Source organism: Perissodus microlepis, chromosome 7, assembly GCF_051167445.1.
Source record: "Perissodus microlepis isolate ML-2025 ecotype Zambia chromosome 7, ASM5116744v1, whole genome shotgun sequence".
Lineage (NCBI taxonomy): Eukaryota > Metazoa > Chordata > Actinopteri > Cichliformes > Cichlidae > Perissodus > Perissodus microlepis.
In genome coordinates, this window is record NC_140467.1 from 49,536,081 (window position 1) to 49,555,547 (window position 19,467).

General features: G+C 40.9%; 1 protein-coding gene across 7 annotated transcripts in view; it reads left to right on the forward strand.

The window, feature by feature from the left end:
• dab2ipb (DAB2 interacting protein b) overlaps positions 1 to 19,467 on the forward strand; it is a 177,912-nt gene that overhangs the window by 85,257 nt on the left and 73,188 nt on the right. For 5 of the 7 annotated variants that reach the window (XM_084935637.1, XM_084935639.1, XM_084935642.1 and 2 more), the window contains 2 exons: positions 4,842 to 4,960; positions 13,098 to 13,216. In XM_084935637.1, coding sequence (XP_084791763.1) covers positions 4,842 to 4,960; positions 13,098 to 13,216 — 238 coding nt within the window. The remainder of the gene's footprint in view (positions 1 to 4,841; positions 4,961 to 13,097; positions 13,217 to 19,467) is intronic. The other 2 variants (XM_084935638.1, XM_084935641.1) reach the window with 1 other exon arrangement.

A 19,467-nucleotide genomic window follows, 5' to 3' on the forward strand; every position in this document is an offset into this window, starting at 1 on the left:
AGATTTTTAATCACCATTTTATCATCATCTGACAAAGTCTCTAACTGGAATAGGTGACACTCATAGGGATCATTTTCTGTGAAACACACGTTTAAGATTGGTTAAATGTTCCCAACACCACACCTTTATTGGGAACGCACAGGGGAAGCCCTGTGTTAACTTGGCAAATTGATACCCAACTTTATGTTGTTTATCCTGATTGCACTTCACTTCGGAGTATAGGGCCAAGAAGTGGGATAGTCTCAAAATCCTGCGTCCTTTAAAAACTCCCTTTTAACAGGCAGAAACCTCCAGCAGAAACAAACCTCCAGCTCAGGGAGAGGCAGTCATCTTCCATGACCAGTTGAGGGTTAGGGGAGAGAGGCTGTTGCCAAAAAGTCAAATATTTCTCCTTTAAAGGTCAAGTGCATTCACTCATAGGCTGCACGCTGTCTGGCTCTGCTGGCCAGACAGAGTGCAGCTTGGGCGCACATATTCTAAACTCCCAGCTATCAGTTGGTTTATACTGTTTTAAGCCCCCAAGGGCTCAAACTAGCACTTCCAGCTGTGGGAGGAGTCAAAACAGAAGCATGGCTCTTTTTTTGTGGTAGGTGCTGATGGGGGACAGAGGTTAGTTTTTAGGAGATGAAGGTGTGACGATGCAGTTTTTGGACAGATTGAAGAAAATAAATGAGCTCATGATAAGGTAAGACAATTAGCTGGATAAAGAAATGAAGAAGTCGTCAATGAGAAACAGAAAGGAGGTGAGAACAGTGCACTGTATGGCCTTAGGTCTTTGACACTTGGTTTTCCGGTAACACCCTTTTGACCCAGCTGCTGTCTGTGAGCTCCCTGTGATCTCTGATCCTCTGACCTTACAAATGCAGCTCCCAAACACACACGTGCACCAACACACACACCTTTAAATCTTAAAATAGCTACAGTTAATAGCAGTTCCCCAGAGCCCCCAAGCAGGATGTTTCAACAGTCTGAGACCAGCCACCACATGCAGCGCAGCGCAGCTCTTTCATCGTTTTCTTCCGGATTCTGATTGGAACTGGTGTTTTTTTTAATTTAAATTTCATTGAGTACGACTGTTTACAGCTCGCCGTCTGCTTGCGGGTTAGAGTCGGATACGGGAGCGAGTTATAGCGAGAGGGTGGTGTGGGGGCAAATTCCACGGGCTTGTGAAGATCCATCGCACGCAGATGTTGAAAACGTGGAAGCGCTGGCTGCAAGTTTCACACACAGCAATTAGTGTAGAACTAAACGATGTGTGTTCGTTTATGCGCGAGCTTCCCTCTTGAGCGCTTGTAGCAGCCAGCTGTACGTAAGTGGGGGGAGATTTCCGTGACGAAGTTAACTGGAGGGGTACATTTATTAAAGTTGAGCGGAGAAATGCGCCAGTGCTGATGATAACCTTAATCAAGCCCATTTTCTCATGAATGATTTTCTGATTTTATTTATTTTAGACAGAATGCATTTGTTGTCTGGTATAATATACTAAAAACAATATAGTATGTGGTGCATCATAGCAGATCGAGAGGTGCAGGTATCACCACAGAAGGCCACTGTGTTCCTCGGATTTGTACGCAGCCCTTGCAGCCCTCCTATCTAGACATGGACTCTCTTCTATGTAGGCATGGACTCATTTTGACAGACTTGACAGACAGGGCTCTTGAGTTTTCTGTTTCGTACAGATATAATGGTTTTACATGAGTCTAATTCTGATTATCTTATCTCTGACTGCACATTTCTAAGCTCAACATGGCATTAATGCTTAGCTAGTTTTCTTTGCCTTCACAGAGCAATGGATCTCTACTCAGAGGATCGGGCTTTTTCAATTACAGAGACTTGAATTCGCTCCATGTCAGAGCATGTTATGGCTGTCTGCTTTTTGATGCTCTGGACCACGTGCGTTTCTCTTCTGTTCTCTTTGTGTGGGCTCGGGATGCGAGCCTATGCTTCGCACAGCAGGAAGTGCTATTCCTATGCTTGTTCTTCAATTACTGTGTAACAGCGCTTAATACAGTCAACCAGCCTGTTAAGCAGCAGACAGCTAATTTAGCACAGCTCAGCTTGATGAGCGAACAGAAAAGACAGCACTGACAAACACATCTTCCGTGTGTGTGTCTGTGTGCGGCCTGTTAGGATATGCTCTGCAAATACCATATTAGACACGTGTCACATTTGATGCAGTTTTTGGTCATGTCATAGCAATCCTGAGCCACTTCAGTCCTTAGTTAGCTGAAACCAGAATATTCTAATGCATAAATATTTCCACCCTAAAGTCAATGTTGATGCAATATCAAAACTTCCCAAAAAGTTGATATTTAAAAGGTGCATAATGGACATTTTATGTCAAACTTTAAGAAAATTGTAAAAGAATCACACGTTAACAATTTCAAGATTTTGGTAATATCCTGATCTCAACAAAATGGTCATTGCACCTATTAAATATGATGCCCGACTATAGATTTATGGGTGCGTATGTGTGTGTGAGGATGTTTAAAGTCACGTACAACTACCCACATTTATCACTAATCTAATTTATTCCATTAGAGCTCATTTAACTGTTCTAGCGTGTCCTAATTGAGGCCATGTCTTCACCGACACCTCTTAATGTGTCTCTTGTTGTATAAAACAGCGGTCTCCAACCTTTTTTGCGCCACGGACCGGTTTATGCCCGACAATATTTACAATACAACAAAATAAAACTAGTACCGGTACCGAAAAAAAGAAGATTTATTCATAACACACGTGAAAAGACCCAGGAAAACCGAGTTAACGATCAAAACGATAACAAAATAACGCTGAAAACCGATAAAAACCGTGAAAACCATACATTTCACACCTGAGCCTCAACTCTCGCGGCCCGGTACCAAACGACTCACGGACCGGTACCGGTCCGAGGCCCGGGGGTTGGGGACCGCTGGTATAAAAGTCTCGAGTCTTCTTTCTTTATATTCTGCTCGGAAAACACAAACTAAGTCCAGAAAACTATTGAGACATATGCAAGCATTTATGGAAAAACAGTTTGTACAATTTTTACGGGCTTGACAGTCAACAGTCAAGTTGATATATCAATGGCCGCTGTCCAGATGATCTCACACTGCTTCAATAATGTTAATGTCAGGGCTCTGGGGAAGCCAATCCAAGATTGATTTTTAAAAAATACACAGCGGAAAGCTACCAGTGTATGCTTTCATTGCATTTCCAGATCATTGCCATATTAAAACATTAAGCCCAAGTCATGATGCTGCATGGTAGATCGTTTTGCCAAGATTCTCAACACCACTGGGTGAAATGCAGCCCCAAACCATGACAGAGCCTCCAGCCTTCCACTAAGATAATTTCTGATGAGACTTTGGTGAACAAATTTAAAATACAATTTAAAGTTGTTTCTTTGGCAAGTTGTTTGGCACCTGTCAATGCAACATCAGTTCAGTCCTTGAGTTAGCTCGAATGCTATTTTTATGCTTGAATGACAGAAGGTCAGTGTTAAGTGGTGTGAGAAAGAAAGAAAGAAAGAAAGAAAGAAAGAAACAAAGAAACAAAGAAAGAAAGAAAGAAACAAACAAAAAGTGCACTCGTCAAAAAATGGTCGGGTACAAAGAGTGGAGCGGAAAAGCAGCTGATGCCTCAAAAATCTTTGAAAAGATTCCAGAAAGCCTGGAGAACTATTGCTCAAGACCTCTTTAAAAGTTAAAACCACATCTCGCTGCTTGGAAACAGAATATAAAGAATTTATGGGAATTTATGAAGCCTTTTGTGCATTACTGTATATAATCAATTTTCAGTCCATCAGTTGTTTAACACAGATGTTAGTTCACCCACCGCCGAACATCTGATCTTTCTGCTCTCTACCTGTGAGCTAGCACTTTGCAGTGACGGCTGTCTGAAATCTGTGAGGACTTGCATGCTCAACATCACTCACATTCCTCTTGGACGTGTCCAGATATGCTTGTTCTTTGCACATTCACAGTTTTTGACTCCACAGCTCTTTCAAAACGTATTCAGATGAGCGTGTTCTTAAATCATGAAGGTCTGTGTGTCTGAGTTCAGAGGGAAAACTGAAAACTACACGAGAGACGTAAGATATAGAGACGTAACATATCACGGATGAGTTTAGTTAGTGGGTGACGGGTGGGAAAATAAGAAGTGGAAATGTAATGTGCATGTCTTTATATCATGTCAAATATAAAATAACAAAATGAAAGGGCTTATTTTTGTTCTTATGAAAGTTTAAACTATTGTATCAGCACTGAAAGCATTCATAGTCTGCTTAAAGCTTTGCTAAAGTTGATGAAAGCATTAGGTTTAGCTTTTCTTTTTGTAGAGTGTTTTGAGTTCACTCCAGTTTGAGCCCATTTCTCACCACGAGCTCCAAACCTTTCTCTATCACGCTGCCTGTGTCAAAGGTCAGCCTGGTCAGTCTCACACTTTGATCGAGTTGTGTTTGGAGTCTTTCTCCTTCCTCTTTGAGTTTCTTTTTCGTCTCTTGATTCTTCAGTTTGTTGAAAATGAAAGGTTGAGCGAGTTTAAAAGCAATCATGATGTTTGACATGATGTGCACTTTAAAATGCATCACGACTATTGTGAAACATGGGGAAAAATAGTTTTCTTAAGAGGAAAGAAGAACAATGCCACCTCCATATGTATGTAGCTTAGCAGACTGAAGGGAAACCGTCTAGTCTCTGTCCAAAGCTCTGTTCAGCTCCTATAAAATGATTTGATAAATGATTTAAGCAAGTGCAGGACAGCATGTTAATTAGTTGGCTTTGGAGGTGCTGATTAGTGAGTTTATTGGATTGATGTTTTTACGATTCTAAGACCAAACGTTAAATCTTCTCTCTGTTCAGAGTCTCCTCCAGAAAGGACAGGACGCCGCCGCAGTATGCCGGGGTCCTCAGACAAGAGCACACCGTCCATGGAGCCTACATCCACCGCTGCGACGCCTTTCAGAGTCACCGTGAGTACTGTGAGTTTGTCTTTGTTTTCCTTTTTTCTGCCTCTTCTTTGTTTTATTCTCTGACTCTGTCATTTTCTCCCCCTTGATGTGCCTTAGCAGGCTGTTTCTTATAGAACAGGTTTGCTTTTTCCCCCTTTTTCTCAAGGCTCGTCTGGCATCCAGATGGAAGGATGCCAATCTGAAACTCATTTGCTTTAAGTGTTTGGAACGGGGCCTTTGATGTTTGCCGTCTATGCAACACAAATACATTTGCACAATTTGGGTTTCTACTCAGCACTCAAACCCTCATTGATTTTGATTTCCCTTCATTAAATTTCTTATTCTTGTTCGAATAGTTCAAGTGAGCTAAGGCACGCACATACTCCCACACCTGTTCGTGCTCGGCACCCATCCGCCATCTAGCACGCTTGTCCTCTCCTCGGTCAAGCGCGCACACAAATGCAGAGCAGTGCTTTGCCTGTCATGTTGCATAATTCTGCTGTGCTTTCTGCCATGTTTAATTCAGCAGATAAACAACCAGTTGATTAAGCAAAAGCATCCTCTATGAGTCATCAATTTAAAGATAATTAGCAATTAGCGGCGCACATTTCCATTAATAAATAATGAGCGGGGAGATGTTGCCCCAGAGGTGAACTGTAAACAGTCGAAGTTAGGCCAGCAGAGCCACACACGCTCAGTAATTAGTCTCTCATAAAGAATATTCTATCTTTGTATAAACCATCAGCCTTTGCAGGTACACCAGTGGACTTAGTTAAGAGCTTCACACTCTTGCATCATTCCTGAAACCAGAAATTATATATTTGCTTTCTTTCATTTCCTTCTTTTCCCCCACCATCAGCAATATTCTGCACTCAAATGACTCTAGTGCTCTAATAAAAGCCCACAGTCAATGTAATAACAATAAACAGTAGACCCACTAGTGCTGGACCACCTGCAGGGTGACAATAAAGTCTGTTACTCACATAAGACGATCACAGTTTGCCAACCTAGAGATGGCGAAACTCTAATCTGCCCTTATAAAAAGATGGAAATGGTATTGAGACAGGTGTGTGTGTGTGTGTGTGTGTGTGTGTGTGTGTGTGTGTGTGTACTCGTTCTCTGACCTTTTAATTACGATTGTATATGCTACCACTGTAACCAGACTTCCCGAAATGTAAAAAAGAAAAGGAGAACTGAAAGCTTGCGGAGAGCAATATAAGAACCAAATGAAGAAGTAAAAGCTTGGAGGAGACAGAGAGGCTCAGGTAGGATGGGCTAGACACTGGGTAAGCATCTCCTCAGCAGCTCCTTTGTACTTTCCAAAGGAAAAGGGTAGAGGAGTGCAGCACTGCTGGTCACATGACCACTTAACTTGCTTCTGATGTTTTATTGATGAGCAGCAGTAACTTTTTGTGTAAAGAAAACAAGCTTCCTCAGGGGATATTTAACCTTCTCCTGCACTTTTCCCTATACTGCCCCCCTCTGGCGTCTGTCGGTATTACAGCAAAAGTTCCCCTCACAGCAACATTCTTACCTGCACATGTTATAAGTAACATTTGACCATTATTTTTAGTGACCAATATTTTCAGCTTAAATTACTGAAGGGAAACAAGATGATTTTACCAACACAGAGACTAGCAGATCATACAGATACTTCTACACTGAAGATAGATGCAATTGAGATTAATATGCAACCATATTATTATAAAGATAACCTTGCTGTGTTCACACTGTAGACAGTATGCTGCTCTTGGCTTCTTCCTCCAAGATAGAAAAGGGAAGATCATGTTTTATGCTGATGATGTCTGTTTCCTACTGATTAATGCCTGCAAAAACAGGACTTACTGTAAAAGCACCGTCAACTTCAACTCAGTTTCAAAGAGCTTAGTAACAAGTACAGGTATGCCTTAAAGACAGAGACAGGATGTATCTTAATGCCAAGCATACATAAATATACCACAACCTAAGAGGCAGTAAATAACCATGGCGTACACAGCACCACACATATTTTAAATCTTAGTGCATATATCTTCTGTAATTGTCCTAGCATATGTATCTATGTGTGTTCCCTAACTCATCTTAGACACGTTAAAAAATCTGGATTAAACCTACAATATAAACTACCTAGTTATAATCTATATACACTCAAAAGTTGATCATCTGAAAATGAACAGCAACGGTACGTCTACATTATGTGTACATTGCTGACATTACGTGCACGTGACATGTGCAACGTTGTACAACGCTAGCAGTGTCTGCAATTGATTATTTTGTATTATACAATGAAAATTTAGCTTTTTATCATTCACTGGTTAGATTTTTATGAAAACCCATTTTTGCCATCTCATTATATACTGTGATATAATGAAGATAAAAAAAATAGCATGCTAAATTAACGTCTGTGTTTTCATACATGAGCAAAACTGTCACAGCAAAAATCACCTGTATTGCAGGTTTTTGCTAGTAATGAATAGAATTTGACTTTTTGATGTGTGTTTTATTTTATTTTATTTTATTTTATTTATTTATTTATTTTTTCATTTTTGAGCACTCATACTTTCTAATGTTGGGGGAAAGGAGGTATCTAGGACTGAAAAACAAGTAAAGGAAGTTGTGAAAGTACTTTTTTACCTTAGCTTTATTAAATATTTAATATTTATATTATTTTTAAAAAGTCATCAGATTCTCAGAGAGCGAAGTGGGAACTTCATATTCGACTGACTCTATTAAAATATCAGTAAATCAATCATAACAGCATATTAACATTATTGTTATTGATAGTTTCATGCTAATAGAGCCCTTTGAATTGAAACTGAATATTGAATGGATGGACAGATGGATAAGATACAGACACGGTGCGCGCACAAATGTTGGAGCGCAAAGAGAAGACGGGCAGTGGTTTTCCTGCATCTTCTACTTTTTTAGCAATAACAAACCACCCCACACTTTTCTTCTACAGTGAAAAGAGTTGTGGTGACATCTAAAGTAGTCCTCCTAGGCCTTGAGCTAAATCTGTCAAAATGTTTTTTTGTCATGTACTCTGCAGCGACTGGATTCACGATCTGCACGTGCATGGTGGAATCCATGCACACGCAAAAGCACAACTTCTCTAAAACAATTGCTCGCCAGCAGGCGAGAAAAAAACGTTTCAAAGCCAAGTCAAGAATAGTAGTTCAAAATGTGACTGTAAAAGTTACAACTTGATACTTTCTAATGTGCAGTTTAAAGAGCAGACAAACAAATCTTATCTAAGTCTCTCACGTCCACGTCCTGCTGATTGCGCTAGCTGAGTGGATTGATTTGACTTAGCTCTTTATCCTATCTCTCCCTAACTCCATTCTCCCTACCTTCTAGCCCCTCTTAGATAATAGCAGGGGGTCTAATTGGACAGGTAGGTCTCTTGTTTTCATCAGGTTGTTCTAGAGGAGGACAAGAGAGGTTGACGTGAAAGCAGGGAACACCCTGCTGATTGTCCAGGCACTGATTCTATCAGCCCCCATTAAGGGAGCCTGGAATTGCCAAGCCAAGGGAATAGCATTAACTCGTTGCAAGCATTTACTTTAATTTCAAGAAGAAAAAAGCCCAATTACACAATGAGCTGAACTCTTAGTGCTGATTTAATGAAATTGGACAGGCTGAGATTACGATCAAGAATGCAGGCCTGTTATATACTCGCACACAAGCGGGCATGTACAGAGCTGCACTGTAAACAAGTATCGTATTAATTATAGATGGACTCTTTTGACAGACATTAAATTTCAGAGGCCTAGTGCAATAAAGGACAGACAGGTTGTTAAAAACCAAGCACGATGAGCAGAATATTCTATTACCCTCCTTCCCATTAGCTGTGAACCGTGGCAGTATGAATTGATTAAAGAGCTCAATGAAATTCACACTAACGTGCGACACTATAACGCCTCCGTTTAGGTTTCTGTGTAAATAGGAATTTGCAAAGGGCCTGACCTTAGAGGGAAAAACATGTAACGCTGATGAAGATCAACCACAGCATTGTTGAACGAGAAGCGAATCAATGTAAAGATCTCAAACACCGTTAAGCTGAGCCTGCCGGGAGATTGTATTCTCATTAGCGAGTTGCTTTGGCGCGTGGCAGAGTGACGGCGTGATGTATGCCCTCTCATTAAGGTGTCAGGTTTTGTTTTTGTTTTGTTGGCGTCGCTCGCCATTTTCCCTTTGAGAACCTACAGCAAGATATAATGGGAACGGGTCAAGAATCCCACAGCGATGTCAGCCATCTCTGCTTACTGTATGATAATTGGCGTCCTATAGTTTGGCAACATTTGTTCAGACAAACACCAGGATTATTAACCACGGGGAGGACCGAGCTTATTTGAGCATCTGTCGTTTCAAGTGCCGGCTGGACTCTCTCCCATTGGCTGTTCCTCTGCTTTAGCCCCCATCCGCCAGCAACCTTGTCACTCGTTTGGTATTCTTTTGCTTTCTCCCTCATTTAATTTCATTCTATTGCTTCTTCTATCAACTCGCGCTCTGCCACCTCCACATCGTGCTCCACTTTTTCCCCATTTATCCTGCTCCTGTAGCTCATCCCTTTTCTGCAGGCACTCGCTGTCACTTTCTCAATTTTTTGACTGGTCCAACCTCTATTTCTGCTTCTTCGTCTTCTCCTATTTCTTTGCTCTCTGGAGTTGCTGAAGGCAAATTCAGTGCTGACATTTTTTCGTTGACCCCTTTGGGTCATAAGCTAATGTTAATATAGGTATCAGTCATTCTTGAGAGGAAATAGTGTGAGGGGAGAATAGGTTGTTCTCTTCTACTGACCTGTATCCTTTCTAATTGCTCTGCGAGGGCTTTGACAGGTTAACTGATATATGGAGCGGTGTCTTGTATTTCTTTTCTATGATTTTTTTCTTTTTCTTTTTCCGTCTTCTCTTTTAATGTCACGTCAGTGTCTGCGTACAGCGGTGAAATAGAGAAATTATAGCTTTGTGCACGTCTGTCTTTTTTTTCTCTTCTGGATTCTATTTTTCTTTCTGCTCCATTCTTCCGAGGCCATCTATCAGGGGAAGGGGAGAAGTAAAAACAAAATGAGCAGCCACTAATCAATCCACCTCGCCTGCAGGGATGTGTTTCTATTCACTGACTTCTTTCTGCAAATGGAAGGGAGGGGGGCATTTTAATTTGTTAGCTGTGAATATATCAACAGTAGCAAGCGCCCCACACACGTACACTCTAGGGCTTACGAGGAAGAAGCATGGTTTTGTGAATGACGGTGTGTTGGAATGCAGAAAGGTGCGTCTTTGTTGTCAGAAGGTCAAAATCGTTTAGCTTTTCTTTGAGACTTCTCGTCATGTCGGTAACCGTGATGCTAAATGCATTCCAGCTGCACAGTGTCTGACTCATATTTGTCATTGTTTTCTATGGGCGCCTATGCTAATTTAACCACATGCCCACATAAAACCTCATGCACTCACATACACAGACAGGATGAATGAATTATGTATTTATACGACTAATAATATACAAGAGCGGGACTGAGAGCGAATTAGATCGAGAAAAAGGAGCCCTGTCAAAAGCATCAGGTGTCTCGCTCTCTAACAGCAGTGACTAAGCGCCGTTCATTTAGCTAATAGCCCCTGAGCAGAGTTCATTGGTGGCAGGTAGCAATCGTCAGCCATTTGCTGCCCACCTCTTTGTTGGCTTATGCACATATGTTGCCAGGTATTGCTAATATAAGGCTTGCATACAAAAAAGAAAATCAATCTGATTGTTGCTATTCAGTATGCGCAAAACCGATTAAAATGTCATTATTGCACAGTCAGAATAAATTTTAAACAGTTGTTCTGAATTGTTTGAGCCCTCATCCTGGTGTTAATTTGAAAAAAACAAAACAGAACTTCATAACCAACCCACAGTAATCTGTTTATTGTGGATCTCACAGCCTTTATAATTCTTTATATAGCAGTACCATATCTGTGCACATTAGCTGTGTCTTGCTTTAAACCACATAAGACTTTATAACCACTTGAATAATTGCAAAGAGCTGGAAATTTTTATGTGCTGCCACAGATTTTTAGTCCAGTTCTTGTATAAATTGGCATCGCTTCTTCTTTGTCTTTCATTTGTTTCCTCAAATTTTTTAAGGACATGTTGCACGCATATACTAAGACAGTTTTTAGCTGCTAACACTTTATCTTTGGTAATTTTTGTGGGTTTGGCTAAAGAAATGTCAACAAATGATATGTATTGATAGGCAAAAACGCTTCATTTGTTGTGTTTTTCCATCATTTGTCAGTATTTGTCATTGTTAGTAGCAAAGTAACAAAGAAGATACTTTGACTTTTTTAAGGCTTGTTAAGTAGTTTGACATTTTTCTGAAAGTAGTTAGGATCAAGAGTGGAGTAAAAATGAGTTTTTTACTCATTTTCAGCAGCCAATTCCCAAAACTTTGTAAGGCCTTGAGAGAAGCTGAAGAACTATTGCTCAAGACCACTTTAAAAAAAATTGCAAAAAAGTCTGGTTACTTGGAAGCAAAATCCAAAGAAATGAGGGGTACATCGAGTCTTTTGCACAGCACTGGACCTCCAGAGCCACATAGGGAATTTTGCTATTGTTTTCGTGGGCTATCAGGTTCTTTGAGGTGTTAAAATCGATTCTGTGCACTTTCATATTTAGTTTTTTGTTCCTTTTTCCAAATGTCTTCCTCCAGTTGTTTCGCTACCATCTAGAAATTCAGATGCAGCTGAGAGTAGCTCCTCCATTTCCTTTGAGCATTGGGTTGTGGGATGGTAAGTGTGCACCAACAGCACACTCAAAAAGAACTGTTCTTCTGTGTGGATACTGAATACTGGCTGTTTAAAGTACAAACTTTCCCCTCAGCATTCTGCTGACAGTACAGTAGCAGTAGTGCTGTCACCGTACTTCCCTGTCTAACTTCAGCCTTGAAAAAAACATGGCTATCCCACGCGACGCTGGATACCACACGCCCGCTAATGATACACAAACGTTCTTATGACTGGCGTGAGCTTAAATATGTTGTTATTAGCAAGTCTTTGTTCGTAGGCCAGAGTGCCTCCTGGATGACAGGTGTTGTTCATCAGGATGCCGGGGCTCCTCTGTGATCAGCTGGCAGGCTGTCTGGAAGTCACTCTAATTATCCCAATTCCGCTGTTGCCTGGGGCGACCTGTTCACACTGTAGGTGGTAATTATACAGGTGTGTTAATGGCGTGAATGGGAAGCAGGGAGGTCTTTTAGCCTCTAGCTTGTATAAGAATATGAAGATAAATCACTATAGGTATTAGGTTTTTTGAACTACTTTGTTTCTTAAAGCTGCTCAGTGGATATTGAGCCTATTAAACAGCTGCCTGAACACCTGATCAGTTTAACCACTAACCAGTTTACTACTTTTTCCTACACACAGGTGTACTTTAAAATTCCCTCATCTTTGTGCTTTCACCCAAAGATGCCATATACACCCTCTTAATTACGAGTCCTTTTTTGTTTTCTTGGTCTATAATAATGTTTCTTCGCAGTTAAGTCTTTAAAAACAAAAAGGTGATAAAACAATCAGGTTTTTTGTTTGTTTTTTTTTGTCTCTCCAAACTTGCAACATCATACTGTTTATGCACCACGTCTCATTATTCCCTCGCTTTTAATGCCAGCCAACAGTTGCCATGGAGATGGTGAGGCGCTTGGGGGAGTGCGATTGCAGATGTTAGAAGAAGCAAACAACTCAGACAAAGAAGAATGAGAAAACTAATAAAAGGGTGCATCAATAGCAACACTGCAGGGGGGGGCACGTCGCAAGATTTGTCACAAATACATAATTAGTGATGTGGGGAAAAACTATAATTTCTTCATGCATATGATCAGCCTTATTTTTGTGTGTGTGTGACAATGTTCTTTTAGTCGAGCTTCTTTTTGTGACAATATGCTGGTAGTTTTATGTCTCTGTGTGCTGGGGAAATGCTTTGTGCGTCTAACCTTGTACGAACTTTTCTTTTCTAGCATGAGCCTTTTTTTCTAGCTTTGATATGATATCTGTACCCATTTATTACCCTTTAACTATCCAGAGCACTTGCTCTCTTCTTGAATTTAGGATGCGGTGCTTAAATCCTGGTATTAATATGTTGTGTCTTACTGCCAAATTAAGCAGTGACGCTGTCTTATGACTGTCTTTCTCTGCATCAGGGCTTTCTAAGTCGACGGCTGAAGGGCTCCATTAAGCGCACCAAGAGTCAACCCAAACTTGACCGCAATTCCAGCTTCAGACACATCCTTCCTGGCTTCAGGAGCGTTGACAATGACAGGTAATTGTTTGGTTATCATTCCTGCACGCTCTGCTTCTTCGCATATCAGCTCTCGTGCCGTCCTTTGGCCGACGGCAGGTTATTTAGGTCACTGTTGACATATTGAATTGCAATGTCGGTGTACTGACAAATAATAATGATAAAAAAAAGGGAAATCCACAATCAGTCTGTCGCTTCCTATATGTCGTGCTCCTTTTCTTTTTGTTCCCCCTTCCATTCTCATGTCATGTCATAGCGTGCAGTAATATGTTTGGTTCAGAGTAGAGCTGTGGATTTAAAGTTATGTCTGTAATTCATGTTAGAGCTTGTGCTGAAATAATATATATGTTTGTTTGGTTTTGCAGTAAGGCCTAGGCATGTGCAACATTGTTGTTGACAAAAAACCAAATGAGTGTGGCTGTGAGTACAGTTAACAGTTTGAACAAGTGGCTTACTAAATAATTCACCATGTGTACAGTTGTTCTAAATGAGAAAATTGGCTGCAGTGACCAAAATCATTTTTTGTCACCAGGCTGTATACTTTTTCAGACGTATTCTTTTGACTAAAATGTCATTTTTGTATAAATTTAAATGTAATACTGTCAGTTTAGTCTAGTTTTAATCGACTAAATATCATAAGATTACAGTAGACTAAATAAAACATTGACTTACCCTACTTATTTTAGTTGACTAAGTCTGTTGTGTTGTTACCCATGAGAATTGCTACACACGGTTTATAAAACTTCTTATTTTCCTTGACATCAAATGCAAAATGTATCTACTTTTTTCCTCCAAAGTCTTGACATTTTGCCAGTTTTCAAGAGAAACAGGGGAATATGGGATATACTTTTACCATTTTTCCAAAGAAAACGTTTTACCATTTCCAGAGAGCATATTAAATGTGTGCGTCTAATGCAAGAACATTACTTCTGATTGGGTCACTTCCAAGCTCATCTTGACTTTGTAAAAAAAAATAATTTCTGATTGGATCTCATCTCTTTAGAACATTTTATCTCGTTTTTATTTGTTGACCAAAGTGTCAGTACATTTCATGATTGTATAGCAAATGCTTTTTGTCAAAAAGTAAAGAAAAAAAGGTTCTTGACAAAAACTATCATGAAAATTTGTCAATGAAATGAACACAAATTAAGATGGCCTGTTTGCCTGTTTGCATATGTACACTGTGATCAGATGGAGACAGTATGTGTTACTGTACAACCAGTGAGTCGAGTACTACAGCCGCAGAGGAGAGTGAAGTTATAACGTACAAAGAGTTGAAGTGAAACAGTGTGTCCAAAACGATGAAAAGTGTCCACTCTAACCACCGCCTGTGCTTTTTATGTCGTGGTTTTAGGTCTTTGAAGCTTTTGCTTGCGGTTCTACCATTCTCAGAAAACTGTGTTGTTGCTCGCTTCCGTACTCGGGTCAGCATTCTGAACACCCATACTTCATCCACTTCTAGCGACGCACAGCCGGGGTGGTCCACAGGGAAACGTGCACGCAGACACATCTGCAAGACCATAAACTACGCTTAAGGGGGGCTGACTTGCTTTTAAAACCAGCCTCATGTGGCCACTCGAGGAACTGTCGGTTTTTTTTGACACTTCCAACACTCGGCAACCCCCGAGGCCTGAGGACCAATCTTGCGCTATTACTTTGGTATGAAAGTCAGATTAAAGAGACATCGACTGTCTCTGAGGAAACCCTTTCATGTTACCACAGAGAACACCACGAGTCACACAGTCACAACAACCTTAAATGTTAAAAGCTGTAATAAATAAACAAAGTAACAAGACGTGAGCGCGCTCGTACTTTAGCTAATCCAGGGGTCCCAAATGGGAGCCGCACTGCTGAAATACAGGGTCAAACGCTAGTCTTTCTGGATGCTGGCAGAATGACGGGAAAATATCACCATTAAAGATCAGCTTTCAATAAACTATGCAAGTGATGATTAACACTGTCTGTAGGAGCAAAATTACACCTATTCCATGAAACAAGTCACAAGGCTCGCAAGTAAACACCTTGATGACAAACTCAGGCTATGTACTTTCTGCCTTATAACACACATCACATTTGCTGTTGCTTTCTTTTTTTCTTCTAAAAAATAGACATAGATGGTTACAGTCAGTACAAGTCTGCATTTGATAGCTTTATTTATAGAACTGATTAAAGTAGTTCCTTAAAAACAGTTTCAATGTCGTGTATTAATAAACTCATAAGAGGAACATGAATGTGATCATTTTTGACAGCCCTACCCTGCCCACCACAATTTCCCGCATGCATTTCCATCAGTCCTTGCCTATACAGCACATATCTATATTTGGATTTCTACCCCACAGCGCTACACATGTAATATTGTTTTGCTTCTAGCTGTGATAATGGCCAGTTCATCACAGTTTCCTCAGAAGTTCAGCCACTTGGCAAATATTTGCCCCCCTGCCTCACGGTGTCAATTAGTATTCCACACCAAGCTGGGCTGACCTGTAATCACACCCTCGTCTCACTCTGGACTTTTTTTAATGCATGCATGACTAACAGTTATCACTCCCAGTACATATCTTTTGTGTGCCTGGGAATAAGCCAGGATGTCCATCTGTGGGGTTTAATTAATGGAGGTGCTGCGTTTGAAGAGATGTTCTATTGCTTTCCATTTCAAAACTGGGAGCGGAGTGGCTTCCTCTCTTCGTGCTTTTAATGAGGCATTAACATTACTGTCAAACTATCACAAGGGGACTCTAGCGATTGTTCAGTGCGGAACACGGCGAACTGTTCTCTTTGCTGCAGTCAGACAAAATGAGCTAACCTCTTTCTTTGTCCCACTGTCTTTTCTCATTCTCTTACCACTTACACATGCTTTTTTCTTTTTTTTTATATAGCTTCTGTGTCTTCTATCCATTTCAGCCTCATCACTGTTCAGTTCACCCCCCCCATCTCCCCAGCTTTTTCCCTCCATTCTTCAAACAGCAGCAAGCTTCCTAACCTATCAGCGTTTATGTGTTTCACTGATAAAGCGCTCAGCAAAGGAGGTAAATATGGGACAGGAAATTGGAATGTCCAGGAGGTGTCTTATCTTACCTGACTTAACACAGAAATACGCAGACCTCAACTGCAAGTGCACACATTGACTGCTGTGTAATGGTGCGCCTCCGAGCCAAGCACACACATACCCGCTTGTAGTGGAAAAAGGGGGAAATGCTGCTCTGGTACTTACACTCTTCTAAGATGTTATTTGGGCAGGCGATGGATATCATAGCATATGTGTGCGTGTGCGCCTTTGTGCTTGTGTGAAAAATAGGGAAAAAGGATGAGAAGGGACGCGGAATGAGAGAGTAATGTGCTGTGAGAGGAGTCGGTGACACTCCCTGTCAGCCTGAGAGCTCCCTCCCCACGGGGGAGACTGCGTAAGAAGACAGGCTTGGGAACTGGCAGGAGAGAGAAAAGAGATGATGAGATGCGGGAGAGATGGACTGAAGAGAGAGGGAGGAGGAGGAGGGGGGGGGGGGGGGGGAATCTATAGCCTGAAAGCTCCTTGACGTGCATATGTTTAGCCTTGAATGTTTGGAGAGGCAGCAAGCATTTTTAGTATTCATTGAACATCTCCAACACTGACCACTGCTGTGCCCCTATATGGTAAGACAGCTATAGAAACATGGTATCAAAGGGGCTCACTACTAAAGTAAGGGATAACACTCTTGGACACGTCCAGTATCAGGAATTAATGGCCTTTACTTTGTTTCGCCCTTTACTTCATCTCTTAATTCCTGATAAAATATAAGTCGGGCATTTAATACCAGTTTGTGTGCTGTTTTGTTTGTATTACTTGTGTTGCTCCAGGAAAATAAAGCGATATTACTGTTTAATACTTGCACCATTTATACATCGTGAAAGTGATGTCACACAACATATTAACCACCGCCTTTCCGCCCTGAACTTATTTGCAGATAGGCCGGTATCAGCTAACGCTAATGTGTGACCATTATTACATTAGATGCAATTACATGAAAAGGAAATAGCATTTTGCATGCAGCACCACTAAAAAAGGCATGCACAGGTAACAATAAGCAGGTGTAAGTCTGTAATAAAAATCATGGTTTAAATCATGGATCGAGGGTAAAATGTGATGGTGTCGAATGAATAACATGCAAAATTATTGAAAGAAATTTGCAAGGGTGATGGCCGGAACTGACCCACCAGAAGTCTAGAGCCTTGGTTTTCTTTGTGTTAAGGGTGAGGATGTGTGTTTGTCAATTCCTTCACCGCTCTTCTGTGTGCTGACTCATCTTGACTGCTTATGTGGCATACAACAGTAATATTATCGGGAAACTTTCTAATGTAGTTGTTGTGTCAGCGTTGTGAACAATAATGGACTGATTCTGTACTCTCCTTTATGGTTTTGGATGCTGTGCTGTCTACTTTGAGAGTCTAATGTCTCTGTGTAAGGAAGTCCAGGATCCGTTATATTGGTGCATTCCTGTATTTGACTTTTTAATCTTCGTCTAACGCGTCCGTTTATTGTGAAGTTCAACAGAGATATATAAGCGACTCCAACAAAGAAGCTTTTTTGAAGGAGGGTGTTTGACAGCTGCAGACTGGCCATAATGGGCAACTCTTGTCGGGGCATTGTTCGTTATCCACGAAGATGACAAAACGTGGCTCTCTCCTTGTCTGCTCTCCTGCACAGTCACAGCTCAGTAAGCCTGCAGGCTGCCTTTGCATCGATGGCTTGTCACCCACATCATCTGACCACTGTTGCCGACCTACAGTGGTTCTTCAGAAATTTGCGCGGGACACATTAAGACATTATGTTTATTAATGTCTTTGCTGATTGCTTAAAGCACGTTCCCTGGCAAGTGAACTGCGATTGGCTCCTTGCTGGACCACGCATTGTAGGCCACAGTGCACCTATTACTGTAGTTATCTGATAAACCTTTTTTTAAATAGACATATGATATGAAAACCATCAAAAATATGAAACCACTCAGTTTACTTTGTGTGGGGTATCCAGGTCTTTGTGGTGCTCAGTTTGTGGATTGTGCATCAGTCTTACATGTTCAACCCCATCATCATCTCTGTGGATGATATAAGATGCCATGGTTAGTTCTTGCCCTCCCTACCATGCTGAGCCAAATATATTTGAATGTCAAACTCAACGTTTCTGACCAGGCCAAGGAGTGTATTGAGAGGCCAGGAGAATTTCTAATGAGTTTACAGTCTGAATTAAAGATGCGGGGCTAGTGGAGGCTGGTGTGTACTTTTTTCTGTCTTGTTTAAGCTTCGAACATCACATTTCGGATCTTGAATTTTGACCATGAATTCAGCTAAATAACAATTAATAGGTCTCAGAGGTTTTAGTCTTCCTGAGCTTTGGCTAAACAGACAGTGGCATTAAAGTCCCACAGTGTGTCATTCAGGTCATTGGCAAGGTAGCTTTCAAATTCAAGAGTCCATTCATTTTTGTGCAAGGTCGTCTTTCTGTGATTTGATTTCCATTGTTACCCTTTTCCTCGTACTCCTCTTTCTTCTTAGTTTTATTTATTTCATTTTTAAAAGCTGCAACCCAAGCAAGAATATTTATATTTGCCAAATAGGTGAAAAGAATCACATCTGGCTTATTAGAGTTATTAAACATCAGTTTCTTAGTGTTGCAATAAAATGTAAATGGACGCTTTGGCTTTGTCCCTGTTGCCATGGTCTCTCTACAGCCAATCAGAATCAAGCAAGCTCTCTGGCCACTGTATAAGTAATTATTTTATAATCTTCTATGATATTTCTCAAGCCATGAATTATTACTATTTGCAGCGAGGAGCGGACACGGAATGATGTGAACACACGCATACATTTTCACTGTGTGGGTTGTTAGCTGTGATGACATTGTTAGGGATTGTAGCCTGAGGCAGACTCTGGAGAGAGACCTGCAGATGAGGAGCAGCTGGACTTTGAAAATGAAATGTTCTTCTGCGTTAATCAGAAGGTGGACACTCGCTGAACAACACTATCTTCAGCGAAACAGAAGCACAGCGATGTGTGCACACACACACTGACACTGCTTGCACCAGTTTTTTTTTCTCTAGGTTATCTGTTTTGCCTAAAGAATATTTGTTCATCTGTATTTCATTATGCTTACAAATTCTTATACCAGATTATCACTAACATATAATTGGGTTATTTTTCAAGGGTTGTCAGGTGCAATGTGTCGTCTGCAGATTGCAATATGCTGTGCACAAGTTGCTATCAGTTGTGGGAAAGGGATGGAAAACCTGGTGTTCAGATAA